Genomic DNA, 24,961 nt, shown 5'->3' on the forward strand with positions numbered 1-24,961 from the left:
AGAGGAGGGAAAAGAAGAGTCATGAACTTATGAGAAGGGAATAGAATAGAAGTGGGTCTCCTATCTCCTGAGCCTCCTGTGTGTTGTCTTCCATTCTTCCTCTGCTGTTTTCAGAGTTCTAATTTATAGGCTCCGCTGTGGGAGTCTAAGAACAAACCATCTGGCTCCACTAGTAAAGCCTGTAACTCAATTAGATTGCTTGCTCACTCTCTTCCAGGGCTCCCCAGCTTCCCTCTATGCATGTGTAGTAGGAGAAAAGTGGCAGAAAGTTAAATTTCATTTGTTCTCAGAGACTTTACATTTTTGTCATGGCAAATGAACAGTTCCACACATTTTCTTTGAAATCCATGATTCAGATAATGGAATCTTAATTTTGTGGTATAACTCATGGTGTAATTATTGCCAGATACAGTATTTATTTTTAATACAATTGGTTGAATCTATGGTGCCATCTTTCATATTGTAAGGAAAAATCCCCAACAGTGAATAAAATACTGCAGAAAGAATTGTACAAATGCTTCTTCTTGTACAAGTGAGGAAAGGTGTTTTAAGATGTGTGCATTGGATTTTAAATAAGAGAATTCCTAGAGGAGAAAGACTGCTGCCAAATATACAAAATGTTATTTAATGGCCAAAAAAACGCAGCTCTGTAGCATGGGAGATAAATTTTATTACTAATCAGGGAACTACACTGCTGATCCCCCAATGACTTACAGGATTAGAGTAAATTAGTTTTAAAAACTACTATTTCATATTTCAGTTGTAGAGGAACACAAACTGGGAACCATTGTCAAGGGCTTGCATACTTGATCAAAAGTACAATTCACTTCCCTTTGGTGATAGTTTGATTTGGTTCCTTTGGCAGACTTAATGCAACTTACATCAAGCAGTACCAAATAAATCTATATTTTCTATTTAAAATGCAAGCTGATTCTATTGACAGCTATAAAACATTGATACTAATATAATGTGAACCATGTATTAAATGTGCAGAATATAAGGTCATAGAACTTATTATCATTATCTTTGTATGCTTTATTTTCCATTCAGCTTTGTATGATATAAAATGGCATCGTCATAAATAGGCAGTTATCAGAATTTGTTGCCTAGATGAGGGTTGATAGGTTAATGGTTCTTTTCTCCTCACTGAAAGGCAGAAGGACATCTTGATGGTAATTGACTTTCTAAAGGTGTATTCTGTGATGCCTGGTAATGCAGTTGTGTTTGATTCAGCAGACTGGAGCTGCAATAGAATTTTAGATAACAGCTCTACACTGATGTAGTCAAATGCCCGGAAGAAGGAGGAAGCAATGAATTGCTTACGACAAGAGTATCAGCCATTTTACTGCTAGAAATTAACATTTTAAACAGCATTGACAAGCTTGTTATGATTCCTAAGGAGAAGATGACAGTGAAAATGCATGTGGGCAGGGGTGGGGTAAGGATCAAATGTGAATATTTTGGGAGAAAGAGGTATTTATTTAGATTATATAATTCTTCTCAAAGGATTGACACAATCATTTTTTCTCTGTAATTTAAATCCTCATTTTGCATTCATTTACTTTTGCCCTTTGCTTAAAAAAATATGATTTTTGTGCATTTACTTTCCTTATATTTTACAGATCACAAACAGGCTGTAGAAATATTTTATTTACTTATTTCAGCATTACTAGTTCTTTACTCATTTGTGCTACTTAGTTATTATTCATTAAGCTTGAGTGGAAATCTCTACAGTTGCTACTCTCGTTCTGGGCCAGATTCTTCACGACCCTTACATGAGGAGAGCTTTCCCCACTTACATGGTCCCTGTAAGGACCACATAGGTTGCAGTTGCCATTCTTAGAATCTGCTCTAGCCCTTGTGTTTTGGGCAGTGTGGGGAGTCATAGAGTCTGTAAGGGGCTGGGGAAGAGGCAGGGCCATGACTCTGCCCTTCCCGTGCACGGGCCAACAAAGCTGACTTACGCCATGGGGTTGTAGCATATAAGATGCACCCCGAAAAAGGGCCCTAGTAGCAAGTGTGCAACCTCTGCACTCCTGGAAGCTCCAGGAAAGGAACCTCCTGGAGCCCTTCTGGGGCTGTGCAGTTTCACTGTCTCCAAGAAAGCAGCAGAGAGTCCTGTGGCACCTTATAGACTAACAGATGTATTGGAGCATGAGCTTTCGTGGGTGAATACCCACTTCGTTGGACTGATGGCAAGGATGTGGCCCAATGCTAACGACAATGTGCAAATACTCAAAAGCATTCCTCAGGGACTGCCGAAGACATTGCTTGGCAATTGCCTTTATGTGTGAATTACCCCCTGGATTAAATTCCCTTTAAAACAATTCTAAAATATTACAGGTTCAGAGTAGCAGCCGTGTTAGTCTGTATCCGCTAAAAGAACAGAAGTACTTGTGGCACCTTAGAGACTAACAAATTTATTTCAGCATGAGCTTTCGTAAGCTACAGCTCATTTCTTCGGATGCATATTACAGTGTGTCAAGATCAGTTTTTATCTATAAAATCCTTATTTCTTCTCTGTAGTTTTCCTTGAATCTCAAGCCATTGTGTGTGTGTGTGTGTGTGTGTGAAGCCATTTCCTCTGTGTGTGTGAAGCCATTTCTTGTGTCTCAAGCCATTTCATAGAATCATATCTATGATCATCTCTAGATCTATGATCATCCCTCCTGCCAGATGCAGGATCATAGCACGATCCACTGATCCCAGCGACCCGCCCCACCACGATCCACCTCCAAACCGCGAAAAACCCCTGGGCCCCGCCCCCCTTCCCTGCCAAAAAATTCCCCCCCCCACCCAAATATAAAAAGGCCTGGAGCCCCATGCACTCCTCGGGCAAGCCATAGCCATCACTCAAAAGGGAATCATATCATTTCTGTCATCATACATTTTTTACAGTTTATTGACTAATCCTATCCTATCATACCATACTATTTATATATCACACAATCTTATTAAAACTTATATTTAAAGTCATCTTAATCACATCCATCATCTTCTGTTCCAGTATCCCACGGTCCTTTGTTCCAGTATTTCACCCTAACCGGTTAATTTAATTTTTCCCTCTACCTGAATTTCACTCCTGATGATTTATATCCAATTTATCTCGTGGAGCTGAAATTCCTCCTTCCTCTCCATCCCTCTCCTCCTAATTTATTCCCTCTGTCCTATATCTCTGATATATATCCTCTATCTCCTTTATCTCTTTTAAATCTTCTCCTCCTCCTCTCTCCTCCTTCCTCCCTTCTTCCTTTCTCCTTTTCTTCCTTCTTTTCCTTTCTCCTTTCCATTCTAGTCTCTTTTCTTGTACTTCTTTCAGTTTCCTTCATCCACTTCATCAAACTCAAACTGACAAAACACTAACCAAATGAGTCTCACCAAAAACTAATTATATAGCATAGCACCTCCCACTCCTCCCTAATCCCCCTACTGAATAATGCTTTTTTTTTTTCCTTTTTACATTTTACATCACATTGCCTATTCATCCACATCTCTCATCCTCCCGATCCATTCCTCTCCTCCTCTCCTCTCCTCCCTCCAATCCCAACCTCAACTTATAACTAAAACCTCATCTAAAAATCATAAAACTACAATTAAATTTAATCATCTTACACTTATAATACTAATACTCCAGTTTACTACTTAATCCAGTTTAAAAATACCAAATCTCATCCTGTCCGATATCAATCTCCTTTTTCCTGTCCTCTTTGTCATCTGCCCAACTTGTCATCCCTACTCTTGGTTCCCAGGCCCAGGTCAACTCTCATGTCATAAATAAAAAAAACAAATAAAATAAAATCGAACTCCAACTAAACCCCCTCCAACCTGACAGTTTCCCCTCCAACCCTACCCTCCCTCTGAAGTCTCCCTACTCCTGACCCTCCCCCTCTCCCTTCATTTTCCCCATCATTTCCCTCTGGACAATTTTTTTTCTTTATTCTTTAGTAATTAATCTTTACACTATCAAAGATATAATAATCATCCAATATTTTATCTTCCTAAAAAATCTGTTACAAAATCATCTAAAGTCTAAAGAAGAGAAAGATCAGTTGGTTTGGCACGATAGGTTTTGTAATATTTGCTCCGATCTCCAATCCATGCCATCATTCCCTCTCTCTTTTTTTTTCTCTTTTTCCATTTTTTTTTTTTTTACTTCTTTTACTACAGATTTGTAACATACAACACACTTTTTCCCCTTCACCCTTTTTATAACACTTTAGGAATCTAATCAGTCATTCATACTTATCAACCCTTTTTAGAGACTATTTAAATTATCGCTAAATTAATTATTATCAATATCATTAATTCAATATATTAAAATTTCTAGAATATTCTTTCTTCCGATCCGATTTACTTCCGTTGTTTTGTTCAAGTTTGTTCAGTTTTTCTACTACCGTCATCTACCCTACCATACCCCCATCCATCGGTCCTCTATCACTATTCCTTAGCCTCTATCCCCTTCATTAGCCCAATCATTAAAAAATACAAAGGCAAAATATGTCAGATAGTATATTATATCCATCCTCTCTATCCTCATTTCCGTTTAAATTTTTCCACTTCTCTTCTTCTTCTTTCTTTTTTTATTTTTATATAAAAAAAAAAAAATTGTTTTTTTTTAATTTTAATCCTAGAGTCCATCTCCCGTCGCTTGCCTTTTTCTTCTTTTGCTCCCCCCCACCCACCTCCTCAATAAGGTAGATTTCTTTGCTGATCCCTCCCATTTTCCACTCCTGGTACGCTTTCTGTTTTTTCTTAATGACCCCTCTAAGACGCTAAGAATTTCTAGCATGCATGTTTATGTGCATCATTCCCACTCCAAACCCCACACATTAGCCTACTCCACAGTGATGCCAGGGCTGGCTTCACCCACTAGCATGGCTTTTCTATCTTACTGCCTCCTGGTTTGTTTCACTGCTGATAACATACGTTATCAGCTTTAACTTGCATGAGCTCTGAAATAGCCACACTAGTTGGTGAAACTAGCTCTGATCTCTGATGTTACTGGATGTTTTCCTGCAGAAACAGAGAGAGAGCTTATGTTTGGGAATGAGAAAGATAAGAAAAATAACTCCTAATGAGCTGCACAACTCCATCTTCACCAGGCCACAGATATGGAACCAAGACTCTCATGGGTTCATATGGTTCTGAAATTGGCCTTTATCAAACTGCAGGATACGTTGCAAGGGCCATTTATTTTCCCTGTCTTCAAAGGACTGGGAAGACCTTAAATATGGTTTCAGCTGATGGGTTATTATATACGTGCATTATTGGACAGAAGGTGTTAGAAGATTTGTCTATTTTTATAACTTTGTGTGTGTGTGTATGTGTGTCCTGGAGCAAAGGATAGGTGCTCCTTCAAATGGAAGGAGTGTATGATTCAAGTAAATAAATGTATGCAGATGTCAAATGTATGCAGAGTGCCTGATCATAGGAATCCTTATTTCTAGCTAGCAATCTGCATTCCTTCAGCTGATACAACTGCTGAGTTTGTATGCATCCAACAAAGTCACAATCTGAACAGCAAGCACCTTCACCTGTTGTTTGAAGTTTAGGCAAGCCAATGTCATGTATCCATCTCTTAACAGTTAGCCCATATCTCTGCCAATTTTTCAGTAATGCTAAGATGTTATAGCATCATCTATTCCATAGATCAGACACTTTAAATAAATCTGGTGATGAGTCAGTGTGCACATAGTAAATAAAAAGTAGAGCTAGTAAAACAAAGGAGAAATAAAAATTCAAAGTGGAGGCACTGGTTTGGCTGTAAACCTTGTATACAAACTGGCTAAGGCCAGGCTTAGTTAAAGAGGGTGAAGCACAAATAGAACTGGATTGTAAAAAAATTGAGTGAATGTATGCAAAGGTGGAGAAGATCATTAGAAAGTGAAAAGGCAAAGGGCACAGAGCCAAGCTCTGAAACCCAGATGTACCTACAGGGAGATAAGGTAAGTTTAGGGGAGTATATAAATGCTAAGGGACACTGTGAAGAAGCGAATGAAAAAAGGCGGGTGGTATAAAAAAATGGGAAAGTAAACATGGGCCGAGAATGTGATTGAGAGACGTGTGTTTGTTTATGGGGAAAAGTTGCATTTCACACCACAGAATTGGTTACTGTACTGGATTGTGTGTGTGTGTGTCATTGGGCAAGAATATTTCCCCTGATTTTTCCCTGCTGTATAAATGAAAGTAACGGAAAATCTATTGAAATAGCAGAAAATATGCTGCAGGGAGAGGAGCTGAACCTGATCAGTGCGCTTCTTGCTCTGATCTCAGAGGAACACCCCCCACCTCTGACAAAATTCTGACATTGATTTGAGTGGGGGGGAAGCTGCCGCTTGTGACATTCCCTGGCAATCCAAGAAGGATATACAAATGGAAGCTAGTACTAACACTGTCCGGCTTAACTCTCACAGGTTCCATCCATGCTTTCAAACCCTTTCAGGGAGTAATGGCCAGATATAAGCAGGGACACCCTGGCATCAACAAGCCCCAGGAGTAGCACAGAGCTGCCCAGCCCTCCTTGTGAATCCTCAGTCCTGCTTCTAATCCAGGAGATGTCAGAGTTTTATGAAGGACGATGCCCTTGTTCTCTCCAAGGGGAGGCAAATCCCATTTCTTGTAAGCTCCTTGATGTGGAAACTGTTTCCTGGATGGCATGTTGTGACCCATTCCCTTCATTTTACTCTAACAGGGTGGAAAGATAGTCTTGTGTTTAAAGCACAGGACTGGGAATCAAGAGGTCTGGTTCTGAGAGAGACTTTCTGTGTGACCTTGAACAAACCACATTATCTCTCTTTGCTAGTTTTCTCATCGGTATGACAAGGTTAATAATGCTTATCGACCACACAGCGGGTTTGTAAGGTTAAATCAATTAATGTTATAAAGCACCTTAATTCCCTCAGATGAAAGGTGCTCTATAAGTACTAAGTGTTACTAATTGTTAGCAACCTGTTCTTCTTTTTTATTCATTATTGTAGTTTTTCTTTCCTCTGCATTGTGAATTCTGTTCTTGACTGCTTCTTAGAAATTATTTGCATTTATAAATGTTCTCCTTTTAATAATAAAATATTGCATAACCGCTAATGATTGGAAAAAACCTATTATGTCACATAGTCCAGTCTCCTAACAAATTGTCCCCAGCAGTATTTTCTCCAGTCCTTTGTCCAGTCATTTTAAATGACTCAAATACTGAGCCTTCATCCACTTCTTCTCTTGGCAGACTCTTCTAATATTTCATAGACCACATTAAAAATGATCTAAATTTCTTAAACTACTAGTTATATTCCTCTGGACCATCCTGAACAATGCCTCTTCCTCTCTGTTCAATCATCAGATACGTATTGTTTGTTCATTAATATAATATTTACGGCACTCATAGTGTTCTAGTCTCTATACAGATAAACAGGAATACATGGTTCCTGCCCCAAAGTGCATATAACCTAGCTCTTATTCTTTAACTCTCGTTTCTCCATATTTTGTCTTCATTTTGCTTTGTACCATTCATTTGACACCCAGGTTCATTTCTCAGCCTCATATTTTCTGGGGAGTTATTTCCTATTCCTGAGGAGGCCTGATACCATAGCTGAGGAACCATTTGTACATAGTATCATTTATAGCCTGTGATTTTTGTTTATTATTATTATTTTTTTAAATAGCATTGAGACAGGGCAGGCACTGTGCTGTTATGGATATCAGTACAGTGTACCTCGGGTGCATTGAAAGCATTTGACTTCACCTTATGTCACTTCTAGAATGTATTTTCCTATCTTTAGTAATGAGACAGGACAGACATTTGGCTAGATATTGCCACATTTCTGGAGCGTCGTGTAGGTAACTGCTTCCAGGGCATCTGAGAATTACCAGCATACAGTACAGCACAGTACCCTTTGTGATATTGACATGATGTATTTATTTTGAAAACCTAAAATAGATTATTTTATAGTGTTCAAAGATATACAATAGAAGTGTTTATAGGGTTTAAGGATATACGTGTGTGAGTGTATATTCAATATAGAAGAAATGTGTGTCTAGTTAGAAAGTGAGATTATAGAATGTAATATAGTGACATTTTTGTGACTACTATACTTAAGGTTGAAATGTGATTTCCTATACACATCTGTACATTCCTATTTTTGTGTTTCTTATAATTTTCTCAGACAAATTGGTCTGAAATGTTTCATGCTTTGTCTCTACCCAGAGTCATTTTTTTAAACATTTCTGAAAACTTCATTCATCCAGTTTTGAATTGTGTGTGTAAAAAAGATACTTTACATTACATTACATTTGTCCTATCTGCCGAGATCACAAAATGATTACAGTACATAATCATAAAGTAGCAATGGCTGAATGGATTTTGTCTGGACTTAGCTTATTCTGTAGCACTCATTGAGATCTAGTTAAGCCAAGTTTGAAGGAACTGTGCTTGAGGTATAAAAGATGAAAGAGGTGTATGCAGGGTGATTTTCTTTGCTTTTTTTTACAGCTTGGAACCCTAGGGCAGAGTGTGCTATAAACTTTGCTGTGCAATCTTTCTGTTTACAAAGTGACCTCTAACTTTGGGCCTGGGAACCAAAAGAATCTGGATTAAAACCCTGATTCTGATTAGCCTGCTGAGTGATCTTGGGGCAGTTACTTCCACTCACTGTGCGTCTGTTTCACCGATCTGCCCAAGCACTATCTTACAATGACTATGAGATTATTTAATGTTTGACCAGGGCTTTGGAAAATATAGGGACCAGATTCTGATCTCAGATCAGAACCTCACACAATAATGTGTTGTATAAGTAAGAGGTTCCCCTTTTGTTTGGAGGAGCAGAAAGTACTGGGTGGGGAAGAAAAAATATCCCTTCCTATAATTTAACTCTACTGCCTTCCACAGTTGAGAGGTGATAGAAGAGAAAGAAATTCTTTCTGCAGAGAGAAAAGCTGGTTTAAATAGGAGATGAGGGAGGATGCCCACAGAGAACAACAACAGAGCTTCCAGGAGCCTGCAGGAGGGGCTTGGTTCTCTGGTTTGAAATGAGTAGTGTCCTTGCAGCCACAGGTTCAAAGCTAAGCAGCGTTATCTCAGGCCTTCATCCTAAAGGTAGATAAAGTGAGTTCACCAGTGCTTACTGCATGGATTTTTCAGACAACACTCTACAAACTAAAGTTTTCTGTGTGGATATTAAAGAGCCTAACACTGTCTGTAAAAAATTGAGTTTTCTCCGTGGGCCACTGAACAAAATTCCTTTCCACCATAACTATTCTGCAGTCTCCTGTGCACCAGTTGGCTGCTGCTCTCTATCTCAGAGGTCACAGCAGTTCAGTGCTGCATTATATGCATAATTTGCTGTTTGCTTTGGAAGGGAAGGTGCTATGCAAATGTAAAATAATATTACAGTACACTCTGCTGAATTCAAACATAATAAAATAGGATGGCTGCTTCAAAGGGATATCTCCTAGGAATCTGATTTAGCCTAATGATAGTGAATGGTAATGACTGCTGCTTAACTGGAACAGTATTAGTATTAATTCCCGTTATTGGGATTAATTTGGTTCCAAGTAAAGTGGTGTTTAACCAGTTAAATGGGTGTGAAATTATGTGTTCCAATCTTTTCATACTAGTTACCAAAGAAAGATATTAAAATGTATATTTTGCTAGATATTTGTGAGGCTTTGGTCAGGGGTTCAGAGGTTTGCTCACATGGATGCAGATGCAGGATGAGGGCATTAAATTGTTAGTGAGAGTGCTGTCCCACCACCCTTCACTAGTGAGGAGCAGTAGCCAGAGGGAGGTTTTATCATCCTGATTGCCATACCTTAGTGGAAAGGGCCCTCATCACAGTTAGCAGGGTGTCCCTGTGTGGAGGGCAAGCTCTGCCCAATGGACTGCCTCTTTTCTCCTCCATTTCAGAGTTGTCAGCTAGGAAACAGTTTTTGTTACCCCAGAAACTCTGTAGAACAGGAGCTGCTGAGAAAATTTAGGTTGGATATAGACCATAAACAGCTGACTTGGCTGTACTTTCTGAATTTATTGTGTGTGTGTGTAAGCAAAAACATTTAAGTAGGAGGAATAGCTTATTATTTGAGATGTTGTAATAACTTTCTCATTACTGAGGTCATTTTTTGAGTATAATTATACATATTGAAACTACAAGTCAAGAGATTGTGAGGAAATTCTGAAATGGATCGATGTAAACATTAGCCCTCTGCTATTGCTTCATATAGGGCTTTCATTTTATTTTCTTGATTTTCTGATCTTATGTTTCTGATATTTAATATTTCAGGCTATATTGTGCATTGTTATCTTTTTACAAAAAAGAAAAACTGTTTTAAAACAAGTCTAGCAATTGCAAACCAAGAAAATTAAAATATCTATTGTTATCTCTTGACAGATTTTATCTAATTAGTGGAGGTGTTCCTTTTATTATATGTGGGATTACAGCAGCAACCAACATCAATAATTATGGAATTGAAAGCAATGCCCCATAGTAAGTATATAGCATTATAATAAAATACTCTCAGAAATAAGTAATATGTCTCTGTCAGATGCTGATAAATGTTTCTGTCTTCATAAAAGTTTAAGATAAAATTTCATATTTGCTTGCATGGAATAATGGCTATGAAAGACCATTGTCTCACTTTGGGGTCTGCTGCTTTGCTCATTTACCATCAGTTTTATACCAGCTTGACTCCACTGATATCAGTGGAGTTACATTTGATTTACATTCACTGTAATCATGTATTGTTGCATGTATTGTATAAAAAGGACTACACTAGCCAATCAGAAACAACAAAATCTTAATTATGTCTCTAACTACTGTCTGATTTACCATGTATTCTCCTATTCAAACCAGTGCAACCAGACTATAACTGGCTCTGCTTGGGTTTGTGCTGGGTGGGGAGTGATAGCTCAACATGACCTTCCCTACTTCTTGCGCACTTGTGCAATGGACAGTCACAGTGCTGACTGTCTGACTGTCATCGGAGAAGCCCTAAAGGGGGCAATGATGAAAGGACACCCCCACGTACACCAGCTGGTATCAGAGGAATAAGTACCACACTTCACTGAGCTGACCAGAAACCCCCAATTGCATGCACCTATCAGGTGCCCAGATGTTGTCCCTCCATATTTTGCTTAGTATCATTATGACTGCTACAAAATACCTAATGCGGAGCATTTTTTAAGGGCGCTATTGACACTTTTAGCCCCCAACCTTAAAAGGAAATAAAGACTATTCTTTGTAAATGAAGAAATCATTCATGTAATTTCAACAAAATTATAATAAAAAAAAAACCCTGTCTATATTTTTTCCCTTAAAAAAAACATTCTTGGGTTTTCATCAACCCAGAAACATCTCAGCAATATTGTCTTGCAATTATGACCCAACCATTTAGTACCCAGTCTGACCAAGGTGGCTGTACAGCTGTCACATGTTGGTGCTTCAGGCATCTTCGCTACATTAGTTGCTCTTGTTGCCTGGGGGTGGGGAGTGTCAAAGGAGGCCCCCACTAGGCTTTTTCCAGAAGAGCTGAACAGGAAGTGGTTTAGAATAGCAATTGACACTGGCTGCATGGAGATGATTCATCATGCCAGTGACCAGTGCTCTAATGGAACTTTCAGTCCATTGTGCCAATACAGGGTTACTGATTCTTGGAAGGGCTTCAGTTTCAATTAATGCTATGGTGCTTTGAAAATGCATCTTGATACATCTCAAAGCAGCCATGGAAATGAGTAGATATAGAGTTGTCTGGAAACAAAGTGAAAGGTATAAAAATTAAATATTTGACCTTTCAAAATCATTTTCAGAGAGAATTAAATTGTAAAACCTGACTACATTAGTACAGACCCTAGGCAACTTAATCTGCTTAGCTGGTACCTACTCAGACCATCCCTGTCATATATTCAAGACATATTTATTCAAACATGTACAATTAAACAATCACTTATAATCAACAATATATTAAAGACTTGATTATTTATGTTCATAAATCTCTGAGACATTTTTTTATTTTGGCACAATTACAGAGGTTGTAGTTCTTTAATCACTTTAATCACAGACAATCAATACCAGATATCAAAATCTGTACAGAAAACGGAAAGCAGGTGAGGGATGGTTATAAAATTGTCTAGGAAAGATACAAATTGAGCATCAGCACAGTGAGTTATGTGCCTGATTCATTTTTAATAATGTTAACACACAAATATATAGATGCAGTAACTTCAGCATGTTTTTTTATGAAATTGGGGAACTGATTTTTGAAGTGATCCATGATGAGATTCCACGTGAAACAACACCATCCTGAGACAGTGTTCTACTGGGGAATGTTCCGCTTTTCACTTTGCATCAAATGTGCAACACTGGAACTTATTTAATGTATGCACATATATTGATGCTTTACCCTTATCAAATGAAAAGTAGGTGTGTTAACCTGTTTTCCTATGACCTTGGGAGTAAAATCACCTTGGTCTTTTGTCAGGAGGGCAGAATACTTAACCCCTGAGGTGCTTAGGAAATAAATAATAAATTGTGTGCATCTGTTAAAGATCAGAGTCCAGAATCAAAAATGTTAATATAATAATCAAATGTAAATGCTACTCAAGCTGACCAAAACACACCACAGCTGAATTTTGTTAAATGATGGGGGTTCTGAACCCAGAGAGTATAACCACTCATATTACTAAATGGTCAGGGGGATTCTGGCTACATGAAAGTGTGGTGAGAGGGAGTCCTGGCATGGAAAAGTTTCAGAACCATTTTATTAGATGGACCACATGCAGTACTGGGGACTTCTGTTCTCCTGTAAAGCATCATGCACACCTCTGGCTGTAAATGACTAACCCTATTTTTTATTAGTGGACTGTGAATAAGCATTGTAAATAAAGTATCATGCCTCTTCCATGCCACTTTCTTTTCCCTAAGGGGCCATTGTTAACATGCATTTTTTTTTTGCATTATGGAGCCCACATCAAATAGTCTGAGTTACCTCTCACTCTGAATACCATATGTAGATAATGAACTCTGAAAAATGACTCTGGGAAGGTAGAACCTCATCTACCTCCCAGCAGGAGAGTGGGTCCTTCTTGTTCTTCTTCCTTGCATCAAACTGGATCCATTCTGAATCCTCTCGCTCCAAAGTGTTCTGTTTAATACCGTATCCTCTATCACACCACATGATGATGTCTTCTGTTATAACATCCCACCACTCTATTCTTGGGTCAGCCTCTCTGGCTTTGTCTTCAATCTCGATCTGCTGGACTCTCTTACCCATATAGCTGTCAGGACTGTGCTTTACATGACCAGATCCTCTGAGCCTGCACGCTCTCATTTTTCCATTAGACTGTTACTTTGAGCTTGTCTCTAACAAACATATTCCTCATGTGGTCTTTCTTGCTTATACCACTTATCCATCTCAATGTTTGCATTTCTATGGAAATGATCATTTTCTCATGGTGGGCTCCTCCCTGGCTTAAATGTCAGGGAGCCACAGGAGAGACACTGAAAAGGGTCAGTGCAGGTTTCAGAGAATTCTTATGTTTCGGAAATGGGACTCAGTCAAAGAGAAATAGAAGAGTGTCATCCGGGGGGAAAATAGCAATCCCCAAATAGCAATCATATTGGCAAACAGAAAGGGACTTCATCCGTTCTCCCTCTCTCAGCTAACATGTGTTGCTGTTTTGTTTGAAATAAATAGAAAAGGAACACCGTCCTGTTACCTTTTCTCCACAATACTTAAATGACTACAGCACTAGGGTAGAAGTAACTCCTGCTGCCTCATGACCACGGTGTAAAGGACCGGGGGCATAAGTGGTCTGACCTTGTGGTCACAACTGAGCTGGTGTCTGCAAGTCAAGGACAGCCACAAGGTGGTAGTTAGTGAGCAGGAATGAGTAATTGCTAAACCTGGGATCCATAGACAAGAGTCAGAGTCAGGCTGGGGTCAGAGGCTGGATATCAGAGACAGTTACCGGGTAGGAATCAGGAGGACTGAGTCAGGGTCAGTCAGGCTGGGATTGGAGACTGGAGGTCAGAAAGCAAAGTGAGGTCTAGAGTCATAGTGTAACCCACACACCTTCTGGGTGAGGTGTTCTGTCCCATCTAGTGGCACTGAGACCACTTAGAGAGCAATTAATGAGTCTGCTCTACAGCATTAGCTAACAGCCAGTTGGCTTTTAGCTCGTGCTGTAGAGGCTCATGCACTAAGCTGCAGAGGTTCCCGTTTTGGTCCCGATGACCGGGGTCTGTCAGCATTACAATAGCAGATCAGAAGTCTGTGTGGTTGTCCAGACAACTTCCTGGGCCACATTCCAGGGTTAAATCATGAGCAGGGGCCAATCAGAAATCTGCAGAGTGGTGTCAGTCTGGACCCTCTGGGTGGCATTTCCTGCAGTGCCTAATCTCCACAAAGCTCCATTTATCCCCGGGACAGTTCTGCTCAGTTTACAGCCAGTGTATGTAACCAAATGAGGCATTTGCAGCCTATACTGCCATGCAGATTATCTTTAGGATTTTACCCATAAGTATGTAGTTGATATTCTAAAAGTACATACGGTTGTGTTATTTACAGTGTGGCCAGATATTGTCCCATGCTACAACAATTTTGCACTGCCTGAGCAACAGTGTCCATAAAGATTCCCTAAAAGGCTGCTCAGACTTAACAAGCTAGCCCCTAGCAACCAAAACAGGGGGAGCTCAAAGGTGATATGCAGCCACCTTTATCTTCCAACTACTAAGTCCAGTGAGCTGTGCTTAGTGCAGGATCTGATGATCAGAGCTTATGTATGGCTGGGAATGTGGCTCTCTCCTTTCCCTTACATCCTGTTTATTTTGCTGTTGCTGTTTGCTGTTACTTTTTATCTCTCTCCTACCAAAAGGAAAACTGAAAAGTGTAATGATACAAATAGGTGAATCCTATTCATTTGTGTTTCTCATGCAGTACCTGCAATGAAGACGTAATATCTTCATTGGGTCTTTAAGATATTTATTTAGGCTCGGATTTTTAAAAGAGTCTGCAGGAATCTGGTGGCTAATTGTCCTTAAATTTCAATTGGATTTGGGTGCCTAACTCACTTAACCTCCTTAGAAAACTCCAGCCTTAATATACTATATTACAATATATTCGTTCCTTTAAAAAACAAACAAAAAAAAGTCAGTAAATCCAGAGTCCAAAGTATCTCAATCTAAATACGTGTTTAATGGGACTGAGGGTGATGACTCAAAATAATGAACCTTAATTATCATATTCTCTCTCTCCCACTGCTAACATTTAATAGTTTGACATTAATGAGAGCTCTCCATACACATCAAGGGGATGTCATGCTGTTAAGGCAAAACCAATGTATTGTACATATGAGACGTTATTGTCCATTATGTCAAATTTGGGTTTAAAAATTAATTTGACTTTCACTTTTTTGTTTGTTTGTTTGCAGTTGTTGGATGGCTTGGGAACCTAGCCTCGGTGCATTTTATGGGCCAGTAGCATTCATTGTGCTAGTCACCTGCGTTTACTTTCTCTGCACATATGTGCAATTGAAGCGTCATCCAGAACGCAAGTATGAATTAAAAGAAAGGACAGAAGATCAGCAAAGGTTGGCAAGTACTGAAGTGGGCCATAGTCATATTACAGACTCTGGGTCAGTTTCCCAGACAACATGCTCCATGATTTCTTCTTCGTTGTTGGAAAACGAGCACTCGTTTAAGGCTCAGCTTCGAGCTGCGGCGTTCACTTTGTTCTTGTTTACTGCCACTTGGACCTTTGGAGCACTTGCTGTATCTCAAGGACATTTCTTGGATATGATATTTAGTTGCCTCTATGGAGCATTTTGTGTGACCTTGGGGCTTTTCATCCTCATCCATCACTGTGCAAAGCGAGATGATGTATGGCATTGCTGGTGGTCCTGTTGCCCATCTAGAAGAAGCACATATTCTGTACAAGTTAATGTCCGCCCAAAGGTTAATGTCAATGGGGACACGCAGGTTCATGCACCTTGTCTTCAAGAGTCACCATGTCCTAACAAATCAGCTGTTTTTAATCAGCCAGCTGCTAATCACTGCAAGCTTACTAATCTACAAGCTGTTCAAAACCATGTTAACTGCCTTTCACCAGTTACACCATGTTGTGCAAAAATGCACTGTGATCAACTTTTGGATGATGAAGCTCATATACACGTGCATAACGAGGGAACTTTCAGGCCCAACATGCACATTCACAGATGTCTGAAAAGCAGAACTAAACCACGTTACTTCAGTCGACATAGATCTGCAGGAGAAAGAGAATATGCCTATCATATTCCTTCGAGCATTGATGGCAGCATCCACAGTTCACATACAGACAGTCCACACAGTACGCATGATAGTCAGTCGGGGCACAGACGGGCTTGCTGTGCGAAAAGTGATGCATATCCTACTATCAACCAGCCTGAAAGTAGCGATGCAAGTACTGTAATATACAGTTGTGCTAAAATCCCAGAAAGTGACACTGTGCACCATACAGCTCATTTTGAGATGCATCCACGAACACAATCATTACCGTTTAATACAACTAATCACAATGGAATTCTCAAGGGAAATGTGCATGAAGCCATGATATACAGTTCAGATAGTACAGGAAATATCAAAACTGGTCCTTGGAAGAATGAAACTACTGTGTAGTTCATGAGCTACTATATTGTCTTTTTCAACTCAGATCATCTTCAGTTTTGTTTTTATTCTAAACTGAATAAGATTACATGTTTGTGTAGCACATCAGCAAATTGTACAGGTTTTCCACCTTTATTTCTGTTTTCTGAATGAGCGACTAAAAGAGAGAAGTAGCAGCAGTGTTTTAAAAGTGAAGTTATTTTTAAAAGAATGTTAGAAAATTGTTCTGGGAGAGAATTAGAAACTGAAGTCTAGAGTACTGAATATAAGAGGCAATATCCTTTTGTTACAAAGAACTGTATTTCTTTAGAAATACATCACTTTTAATTCATGATTTTGTTTTTTTTTTAACTCTCTGGTAACTTCAGACTCTTTTATATACATATCCGCATCTTTTACTTATTTATTTTTGTAGCAAAATATTATTACTGTGCCATGGATTTTAATCAGAAGTTACAATAATAAAAATGAGGAGCAGGATTTTATAAAATTATTGATACAGCTTTTTAGCCCTACAAAGTGATACTGCCTCTAACGATCTTCTGTAGCATATGGCCTGTAAAATCATATAATGTACAGTCTCCGTTATGTCTCTTTTCTTGTTGGAGAGAAGTACTAGGTAATGTCTGTTACATCTATGGTGCTGTATTGATTGTATTTTGCATGACATATGTCAGGATATACCATTTGCTGTGTTGTAGTGTTACATGTGTAAAAACAAGTATTGTAAAAGGCTGTGGAAACCCTGTTGGTATTAATCTAAAGCATTATGAATCTACAAAAAATCACTACTGCACTAGTTTAAGTGGCACAATCCTTTGTATAAGGTTATATGATAGCTTTGATAAGGGTCCACTCTAATGTCTTTACAGAGCATGCACTACTCATTGTATGTGACACTGTGCAGTGTAATAGCAATTGTCTCAACAAGTTTTACACTTCTTTGTAAAGTATGCCTTTTGAACAACTCTGTAAGCTGTTTCACAATAACCTTTCAAAATCTGTTTAGGTAGAGCAGTTTTATCATTAACTCTTTGAGGACTACTGTCATTTTCTTAAAAATAGCTTAATCTAGTTCAGAGAGACTGTATATACTATATTGTCTGTTTAATCATATGAACAACGTAGTCCCGAGTTGTCAGGAAAGTGAAAGTTTAATCATTTTCCAGAAACATAACTTTCCAGATACTAATTTATTAATTTCACATCTTATGTGAAAGCCACTTTCCGTCCCAGCAAATTTCAGATTGTCTTTATCCTTTAATGCAAATTTGACCTTCAAAAGCAGTTACTTGTGTTCATTAATTCCGCTCAACCATGGGGCATTTTAGGGTCAGTAAAATTCTCTGCTAACAAGGCTTTTGGCAAGAAATTCTTTGTCCATGAACGTCTGTACACAAAGCGTCAACTCACAGGATAGAGCTGATTTATAATTATCCTTATGTGAAATGAAACTGTTTTTTTAAAATAAGAAGGCTGCAAAGTAAGAATGAGTTATATAATGTGAATAGAAACATATAGCTGGAAGAAAAATGTCTGCAATGAAAGGAGAGAAGTGATTCCATAAATAAAAAGACAAAGCACAATGTTGTATGGCCATGTGAACAAGTCTGTCATATTCTAAGACAGGCTTGGGTAGCTGATACATTGCTATAGAGAACAGAACAAATAATAAAAGCCCCTTGATGGAGCATCAATTTACAATGTATATTTTGCAGAAATACATGCTTCAGCCGATCATTTGTCTTTTAGCTGCAGTTTATTAGTCCCTACTCTTTTTTTTAAATTATGTAGGAATACATTTCCTAACAGTGTACATATAGATGACAATTATAATTGTTGCAATGTTATAAAAGTGCATAAGTCAAATGAATGTGTTCTGCAGTGTTGCAGGTGGGAATTAGTACTCAAAGGGTTAATGCTCAGTATCTGAGTGCAAGAAATCTTGTTTTTCTGTATTTTTGTAAATTTGAAATATATATTGTAAACTACAGCAGTGTAATGTATCCATTCGTATTATGTGTGTCGTTAAAAGGTGAGCAGGAAGAATGCACTAGTTGGTTGTTGAGTTTTAAACCAGTATACAACCGTTTCATGACTGCTTCTTTAAATGATGGGGGGAATTTAAAAAAACCTATGCTTTATTGTGTATATGCTGTATGTGCTTGAACTGTCTCAAAACTAAAATACAGTATTTTCATTGTTTGCATAATGCGATATTTTCTGTTTAATAATTATTTTCATTTTAATATTATTTTATTCTCATTTCACATAGACAGTGAGCCCTAAGCAAGCATAGACATAATGCTAAATACCACTTCTCTGTATCTCAGCACTATATATTCATTCTGTAATAGATGAATCCTAGAGGGTGTCTAGACCATTATGCAAAATATCCCACATGGCCAGGTGAAATATTCACTTTGCTAGAACACACTCAGTGAGGCTCTTTATTCAGCTTGTGTTTCTGTCACCCGTGTTGTTTTGTCTGAGAGGCTTGTGTATGATCTTCATAATGGCTTACAAAAAAGTAAAATAGGTGCTGCTTTCCACAGAATATCTTATGTGATAAAACTCTCTGGAAAATTAACGTTAAATATGAAAACACCTTTCTTATTGTGTTAAAATATTAATTTAGTAAATATTTTGGGGCTAATTTGGAAAAGATGTGTTATGCAATAATCTGTTTGCATATTATTTTTTCAGAAATATATAACTACAGAGTAGGAGAACATGATATTAAATAAATTAAAAAATGTTTTATAACATCAGATTTGACCAAAATTCTTTCTGTGCTTTTGACTTTTTTTCCAAGATAAATGGGATAATTTCATTGTTGTTGTTTTTTTTGTCATTTAGAGTCAGTGAATCATTGACTTTAACATTCATACTGAACTCTAAATAAAGGTAATTAACAGGGATCAAATTTATTACTCCAATTTCTTATGATGGATATATTCTTAACTCTGTGTATGTACACAGCTTCCAGTTTTAATTAGTTCAGATTTGGGCACCCCAAAGTGGCTTTCTTTTAAGACTTGGGTCATGGCACACATGCAGTTTTGCATGAGGAATTCTTGCTTAACCTCATGTAAAGAAATTCAATATGGAAATAAATTATGAATGTTTGAAAATTATGCCTGGGGCATGTGTGCTGTTCCCAGGTGTTCACACAGTCATGCTCACTTTGAGACTCAGGAACAAATCCTGGTCCAGGAGCATCCAGAGTCCAGATGGCGCTAAACAGTCTAGTAGAGCTATGCGGTCAGAGAAGCATAAGTATATCATGAGGGAAACACCCCCTGAGGTTCAGCCACAAATCTTCTCAATGGTTGGCCCCCTTTGATCTATGCCCTGAGATGGAGTCCATAATGCTGTGCTCCGTGAGCACTTGAGGATGTTGTTGTGGACGTCCTGTTAGTGCTCAGTGCTTCTTTGTTTCTACAGTGAAGCATGTTCCTTCCTTCAGACAATCAGTGGGGCAGTCTGGGTAAGTCTAAGCAGATTTTGAAAACAGAATGGGTTTTTTGACAGAAAAGGCCTGACCCACTCAAAAGTTCCAGAATGAGATGTCACCTGGAGCATTTTGGTGAATCACTTTGCCTTGGAGACTGGAAGATGTAGAAGGGCGTAATCCCCTATGATTCCTCAAAGCCAGCTGTATTCTTATCAACGTATAAGTGTGTGTGTGTGTGTGTGTGTGTGTGTGTGTGTGTGTGTGTGTGTGTGTGTGTGTGTGCGCGTAAAATAAAAGACATATATTTTGGTCCCCTCTTCTCTCCCTGCTCTATATCTTCTCTGCAGAAATTACTGCAGCTCCAGGTGAAAATGAATAAATTCACCCCCACCTTCCCACACAACCTGAATGTCCTCAGGACTGGTCTGATCCAGGCAGACAGCATAAATGAAATTGAAGTGCTAAAGCAGCTTTTACTGCTGTCTAATGGGAAAGGTCAGGATTTGGCCTTCAAGCTTCTGCAGTTTCTAGAGCTGTCCATCCTCCCTGATAAATTTCATGCCTTAAGACTATGCAGCATACCAAGTCAGAGAGAGAGGTTTGTTTTAAATGCATGCCCCCTGCCAAGCAGTAGGGGCTACTCTTCCAACTACTATCTGCTTTGGGGGTTGTTTTGATGTATTTCTAAAGGTACCGATCACTGTGATATCTATCACTTAAGACTCTTGGGCTCTGGGTAGGCAGAAAACCAACTTCTTTCATTGGCTGGTCATTATAACTGTCGTAGCTCCTCCTCCACTCCTGCAGTACATTGTCTAGCTGTCTGGCAAGTAGAGGACAAGTCATCTGGCTCAGCATATCGGTGGCTCCATCCACTTACCCCCTGAGACTAAGCAATACCTGAAGGATGCAGCTGGAAAAGGGAAGAACTAATCTTTGGGGGCTACTTTGGGAGAAAAAGAGAAGATGATAATCTCAGGTTTGTGAATTGTACTCATTCCTAGCAGAATGCACTCATTCATTACCCATCTTTTATCCTATTATAGGTGGAGCTGGTAGCACTATTTCTTAAGGTTACCTTACACTTCCTGTTATAAGACCCTGTTTTCAGTTGCTTGTAACTTTGCCACATGTTAACCATTTTGGCTGAAGTTTTCCATGATCTGCCTCAACCTGAATTTATTTGGAAAATTTCATCCAAAAATCACTCAGCCATTACCACAAATAAGGCTAGGGACAAACATTATTTTTTGCCCATGGTAAACAATTCTGGTGATCTTTTCACTGAACAGCTCTGCTTCGCCCATGCTTTGGAGCAAAGAGTTGAAATTTGGCAGGAGGGTAGCCTTTGTGTCAAGGAAATGCCTTTTACCAATTACCATCCCCATGAATCTGCCCAAATTTGGCCAAGTCTTTGAAAAATAGCAGGTCACACATTTTCAACACCTTCAGTTTTAGCAACTAAATTCTCCAAAGATTCCATTCTCGCTGAGCACACTACAGCCTCTCACAGCTTCTATCACTGCATATGTGTCATCCCCACAGAGTGACTGAGCATGCTCCAGCCCAGGGCTATGCGTGTTCAGGAGCACTTTCCATGTAATGGCTCCTCCAGTTGCTCTGGCCTGGGATGGGGCCAGGGACCAGAACTGAGAGCAGGGAGCCTGTCTTTTTTGTGCTCTCAATGACCCCCTTGCAAGCGCCCATGCAGCATGGAAGAGGAAGCTGTCCTATTCAAATGCAGAGTGGATAAAGGCTGAACTAGAGGGAGGCAAAGGAGTAGAGTGAGACTAGGACTGGAGGGGGAGAAACTGTGACTGTCACTGGCTGGGAAAGGAGACTGAGACTGGGAGGGAGTAGAAGAAGGGACTGGAAGCTGGTGGTTGGTGGTGTGGAGGCTAGATTCACTGGGCAATGATACTGGCAGTAGGGGCCAGCATGGTGAGGGGAGGCTGGAATTGGTTGGGCAAGGAGACTGGGACTGGGAGTTGGTGAGGGAAATGGTGTGAAGATTGGGAGCAAGTGAGCTGAGGTGGGGAACAGAGATCGGCTGGGGAACTGGGAAAAGGGGAGAGTCTGGGACTGACTAGAAAAGGAGACTGGGGCTAGGCAGAAGTCTGGGGACTGTGGGGAGAGAACAACAACTCTGACAAGGAGCTGGAGTGCTGAGAGAGAACTGGGACTGGCTGGCCAAAGAGCCTGGTACAAGGAAACAGGGAGAAAGGAGACTGGAGCAAAGAGCCAGCATGGGAGAGAGACTGAGATTGGATAATGAACTCCGGGAGGACACTAGAACTGGAATCCAGTGGTCAGGGAGGGGAAAGAGAGATGTGATGTGGAGCTGGGAGGGGGAGACCTAGGTGATGTGGAGCTGGGAGTGGGGTCCTAGGATTGGCTGGGCAAGGACTGACCTGGGAGTGCATCTGGGAAGGGTCAAAGACTGGGAGGGAAAAACTGGGACTTGGACCGTGAGCTGGAGGGGGAGACTAAGACTGGCTAGGCAAGGAGACAGGGATATGAAGCCTGAGGAGTGGAGACTGGGATTTTGTACCTTTCTATTTATTTCTGTTTTCTCTCTCTCGTGTTCCCCCATATGCTGCTCTGGCTAGGAGATGCACCCAGCTGCTTTGTTCCTGATGTAGACCTTAAAAAATCCATTTAGGAAAGAAGCTAGGCTTCATCGCCCACTCAGGCACAGTGCTGACTTCAGCACTGACTTAACAGAGCTGGCCTTTGTACTGATAGGATTACATCACAGTGCAGAGCTAAGATATTTAGGCAACAATGTGTAACAGAATAACCCTTTCCTGCCTAGTTTGAGTTGGAACAGGAACACCACTAGTACTGGTAACGGGTTTCAGAGTGGTAGCCGTGGTAAAATCTTACTGCTAACAAAAGTTTGATGTTTTAAACTGCACCCACTGTTCAATTTGCCAAGTAAATTGTGATATTCCAATTCTGTCAGCAGGAATTAAGTGTAGTTGTAGTTGTGTCAGTCCCAGGATATTAGAGAGACAAGGTTGGTGAGGTAATATCTTTTATTGTTGAAGTTGCTCCAAAAAAAGATATTCTGACCCACCTTGTCTCTTTAATCAAGAATTAGCTCATGGTATTGGCCTTCAGCTGTTTTTGCTATGAGCAGATAGGTCAGATGCCTGATTCCTCTTTGGCTATGTCTAGGGGTATGTGATTCCCCTGCTCTATGTGCACATATTAGTGGTAACTCAATTAGAGCTAGCACTGGTACAAATAGTAGTGTAGCTGCAGTAGCACTGGCAGAGAGGCATGGCTGAATCATGCCAAGTTAAAAAAAACCAAACCAAAACAAAAAAAAAACCCTGAAATCAGTGGGTACGTACTCAGCAATATCTCTGTTGCCACTGCGTGTGCTACTGTCGGTACAGTACTATTTATATGTGTGCTAGCTCTCATTGACCTACTGCAACTATTTGCACACAAGCAGGGGAAGCACACACCTAGCTCATAGCTTAGACATAGCCTGGCATTTACACTGGTTTAAAACAACGCTGTGGAAATATATGAGAGTTCATTAGTGTAAAAATGTGTATGAAGGAAGACTACAGCTTTTAATGTTGATATTGAAATCTAGCATTTTGTGTTAAGTTTGACAAAATCAGACGTATTATTGTTTTAAAGTACTGATACATCCTTCCAACCTTAATTTCCTTTTCACCTAGTTTGTCTGTGAATTTCCTTCGTTTTTTTAAAAATATCCTACATAAACAGTAAACAAGAAACCCAATGGGAATGCTCCCATGCAATATTTGTAATGCCTTGCAGATATGTAGCATCAACTTTAAATTGTTTTCATATTTTTTAATTTGCAGGAGCAAATTAACCAGTAAACCAGAGCAGCGCAAAGCTGCCAGAATACCCTGGCCAGTTAATTGGGGTTTATGACTGACTTGCATTGTCAAAGCAGCAGAAAGCAGTTGAAGTGTCTAGCTCTTAATTTGCAATTACCTTATTGGTTTAAGGAGCTGTGGTGCCATGGTCACTTTTCAAGTACTGATACCCAAGCCAGCATGTAGTCTTGTGAATTTTAAAGAATAGCACCAACTGAGCCAACTAATCTACCAATGAGCACTCTTGAAACATCTGACCAGACTCTCTCATATCAGAGGCATTGCAACCAATAGAATTCTTACATGCAAAGTATCTATAGATGAAGGCTGCTGATCAGTTGAGTTAGCTCTGATGTCATAATGGCACCACTTTGGAGTTACTGGAACCTGTCTGTAGTTTATAATCATAACTATCAGATATATCAGTCATGAATAATTTTATCTTAAATATAACCTCATTTCCTGTGCAGAAGATTTAAAGTTTTAAATCTATGTAATTTTCTTAATAAGTTCATTCATGGCAAAGAAAAGTGTGACAAAGGCATGTAACTCCTTTTTCAGCACTGGCTGAGTACCTGTATGATGTGCAAGAGAGGGGTACCTTATAGCCTTTGGACAGTTCCAAAGTTTCTGTCACCTGGGATCATTTCATGGTGCTGCTCAAGGTGCCTGACTCCTCCTTCTGGTGTGCTAAAGTATAAAATTACTTGGTAGTGACCCCGGTGAGACAAGGAGTTTACCATACTCGGGCAGCAGCTACCACACTTGAGCTTGCAAATAATTCACACTCACACAAGCAAACAAATTAAAAACAATAACTAGGAACTGTATGTAAGGATTTGATTAGAGAGGAATATACAATCAGTAAAAATATTAGAGGATTAAAATGACAATAGATATCAATAACGCTTTTTCATTACTAATAGCTATGCTGGCAAGCACATTAGGTCACATGACCCACACTCCCCAATGTTTCTAAATAAAAATGTCTGCCCCTTCAGTTCTGTCTGTCCCCC

General features: G+C 39.5%; 1 protein-coding gene and 1 long non-coding RNA gene across 10 annotated transcripts in view; one reads left to right on the forward strand and one right to left on the reverse strand.

Annotated features, from left to right (window-relative positions):
• The window catches only part of ADGRA1 (adhesion G protein-coupled receptor A1), a 463,966-nt gene extending 445,132 nt beyond the window's left edge, over positions 1-18,834 (forward strand). For all 8 annotated transcript variants that reach the window (XM_039481827.1, XM_039481825.1, XM_039481824.1 and 5 more), the window contains 2 exons: positions 10,377-10,472; positions 15,413-18,834. In XM_039481827.1, coding sequence (XP_039337761.1) covers positions 10,377-10,472; positions 15,413-16,634 — 1,318 coding nt within the window. In that variant the 3' untranslated portion in view covers positions 16,635-18,834. The remainder of the gene's footprint in view (positions 1-10,376; positions 10,473-15,412) is intronic.
• The window catches only part of LOC120368993, a 37,910-nt gene extending 13,785 nt beyond the window's left edge, over positions 1-24,125 (reverse strand). Inside the window, exon 1 of one of the 2 annotated variants that reach the window (XR_005582879.1) lies at positions 24,064-24,125. This is a non-coding gene — a long non-coding RNA (uncharacterized LOC120368993). Of the gene's footprint in view, positions 1-22,630; positions 22,743-24,063 lie in introns of those variants that run through there. The other variant, XR_005582880.1, reaches the window with a different exon arrangement.
• Positions 24,126-24,961: the final 836 nt, after the last annotated feature.

This window comes from Mauremys reevesii, linkage group 7, assembly GCF_016161935.1.
Source record: "Mauremys reevesii isolate NIE-2019 linkage group 7, ASM1616193v1, whole genome shotgun sequence".
Lineage (NCBI taxonomy): Eukaryota > Metazoa > Chordata > Testudines > Geoemydidae > Mauremys > Mauremys reevesii.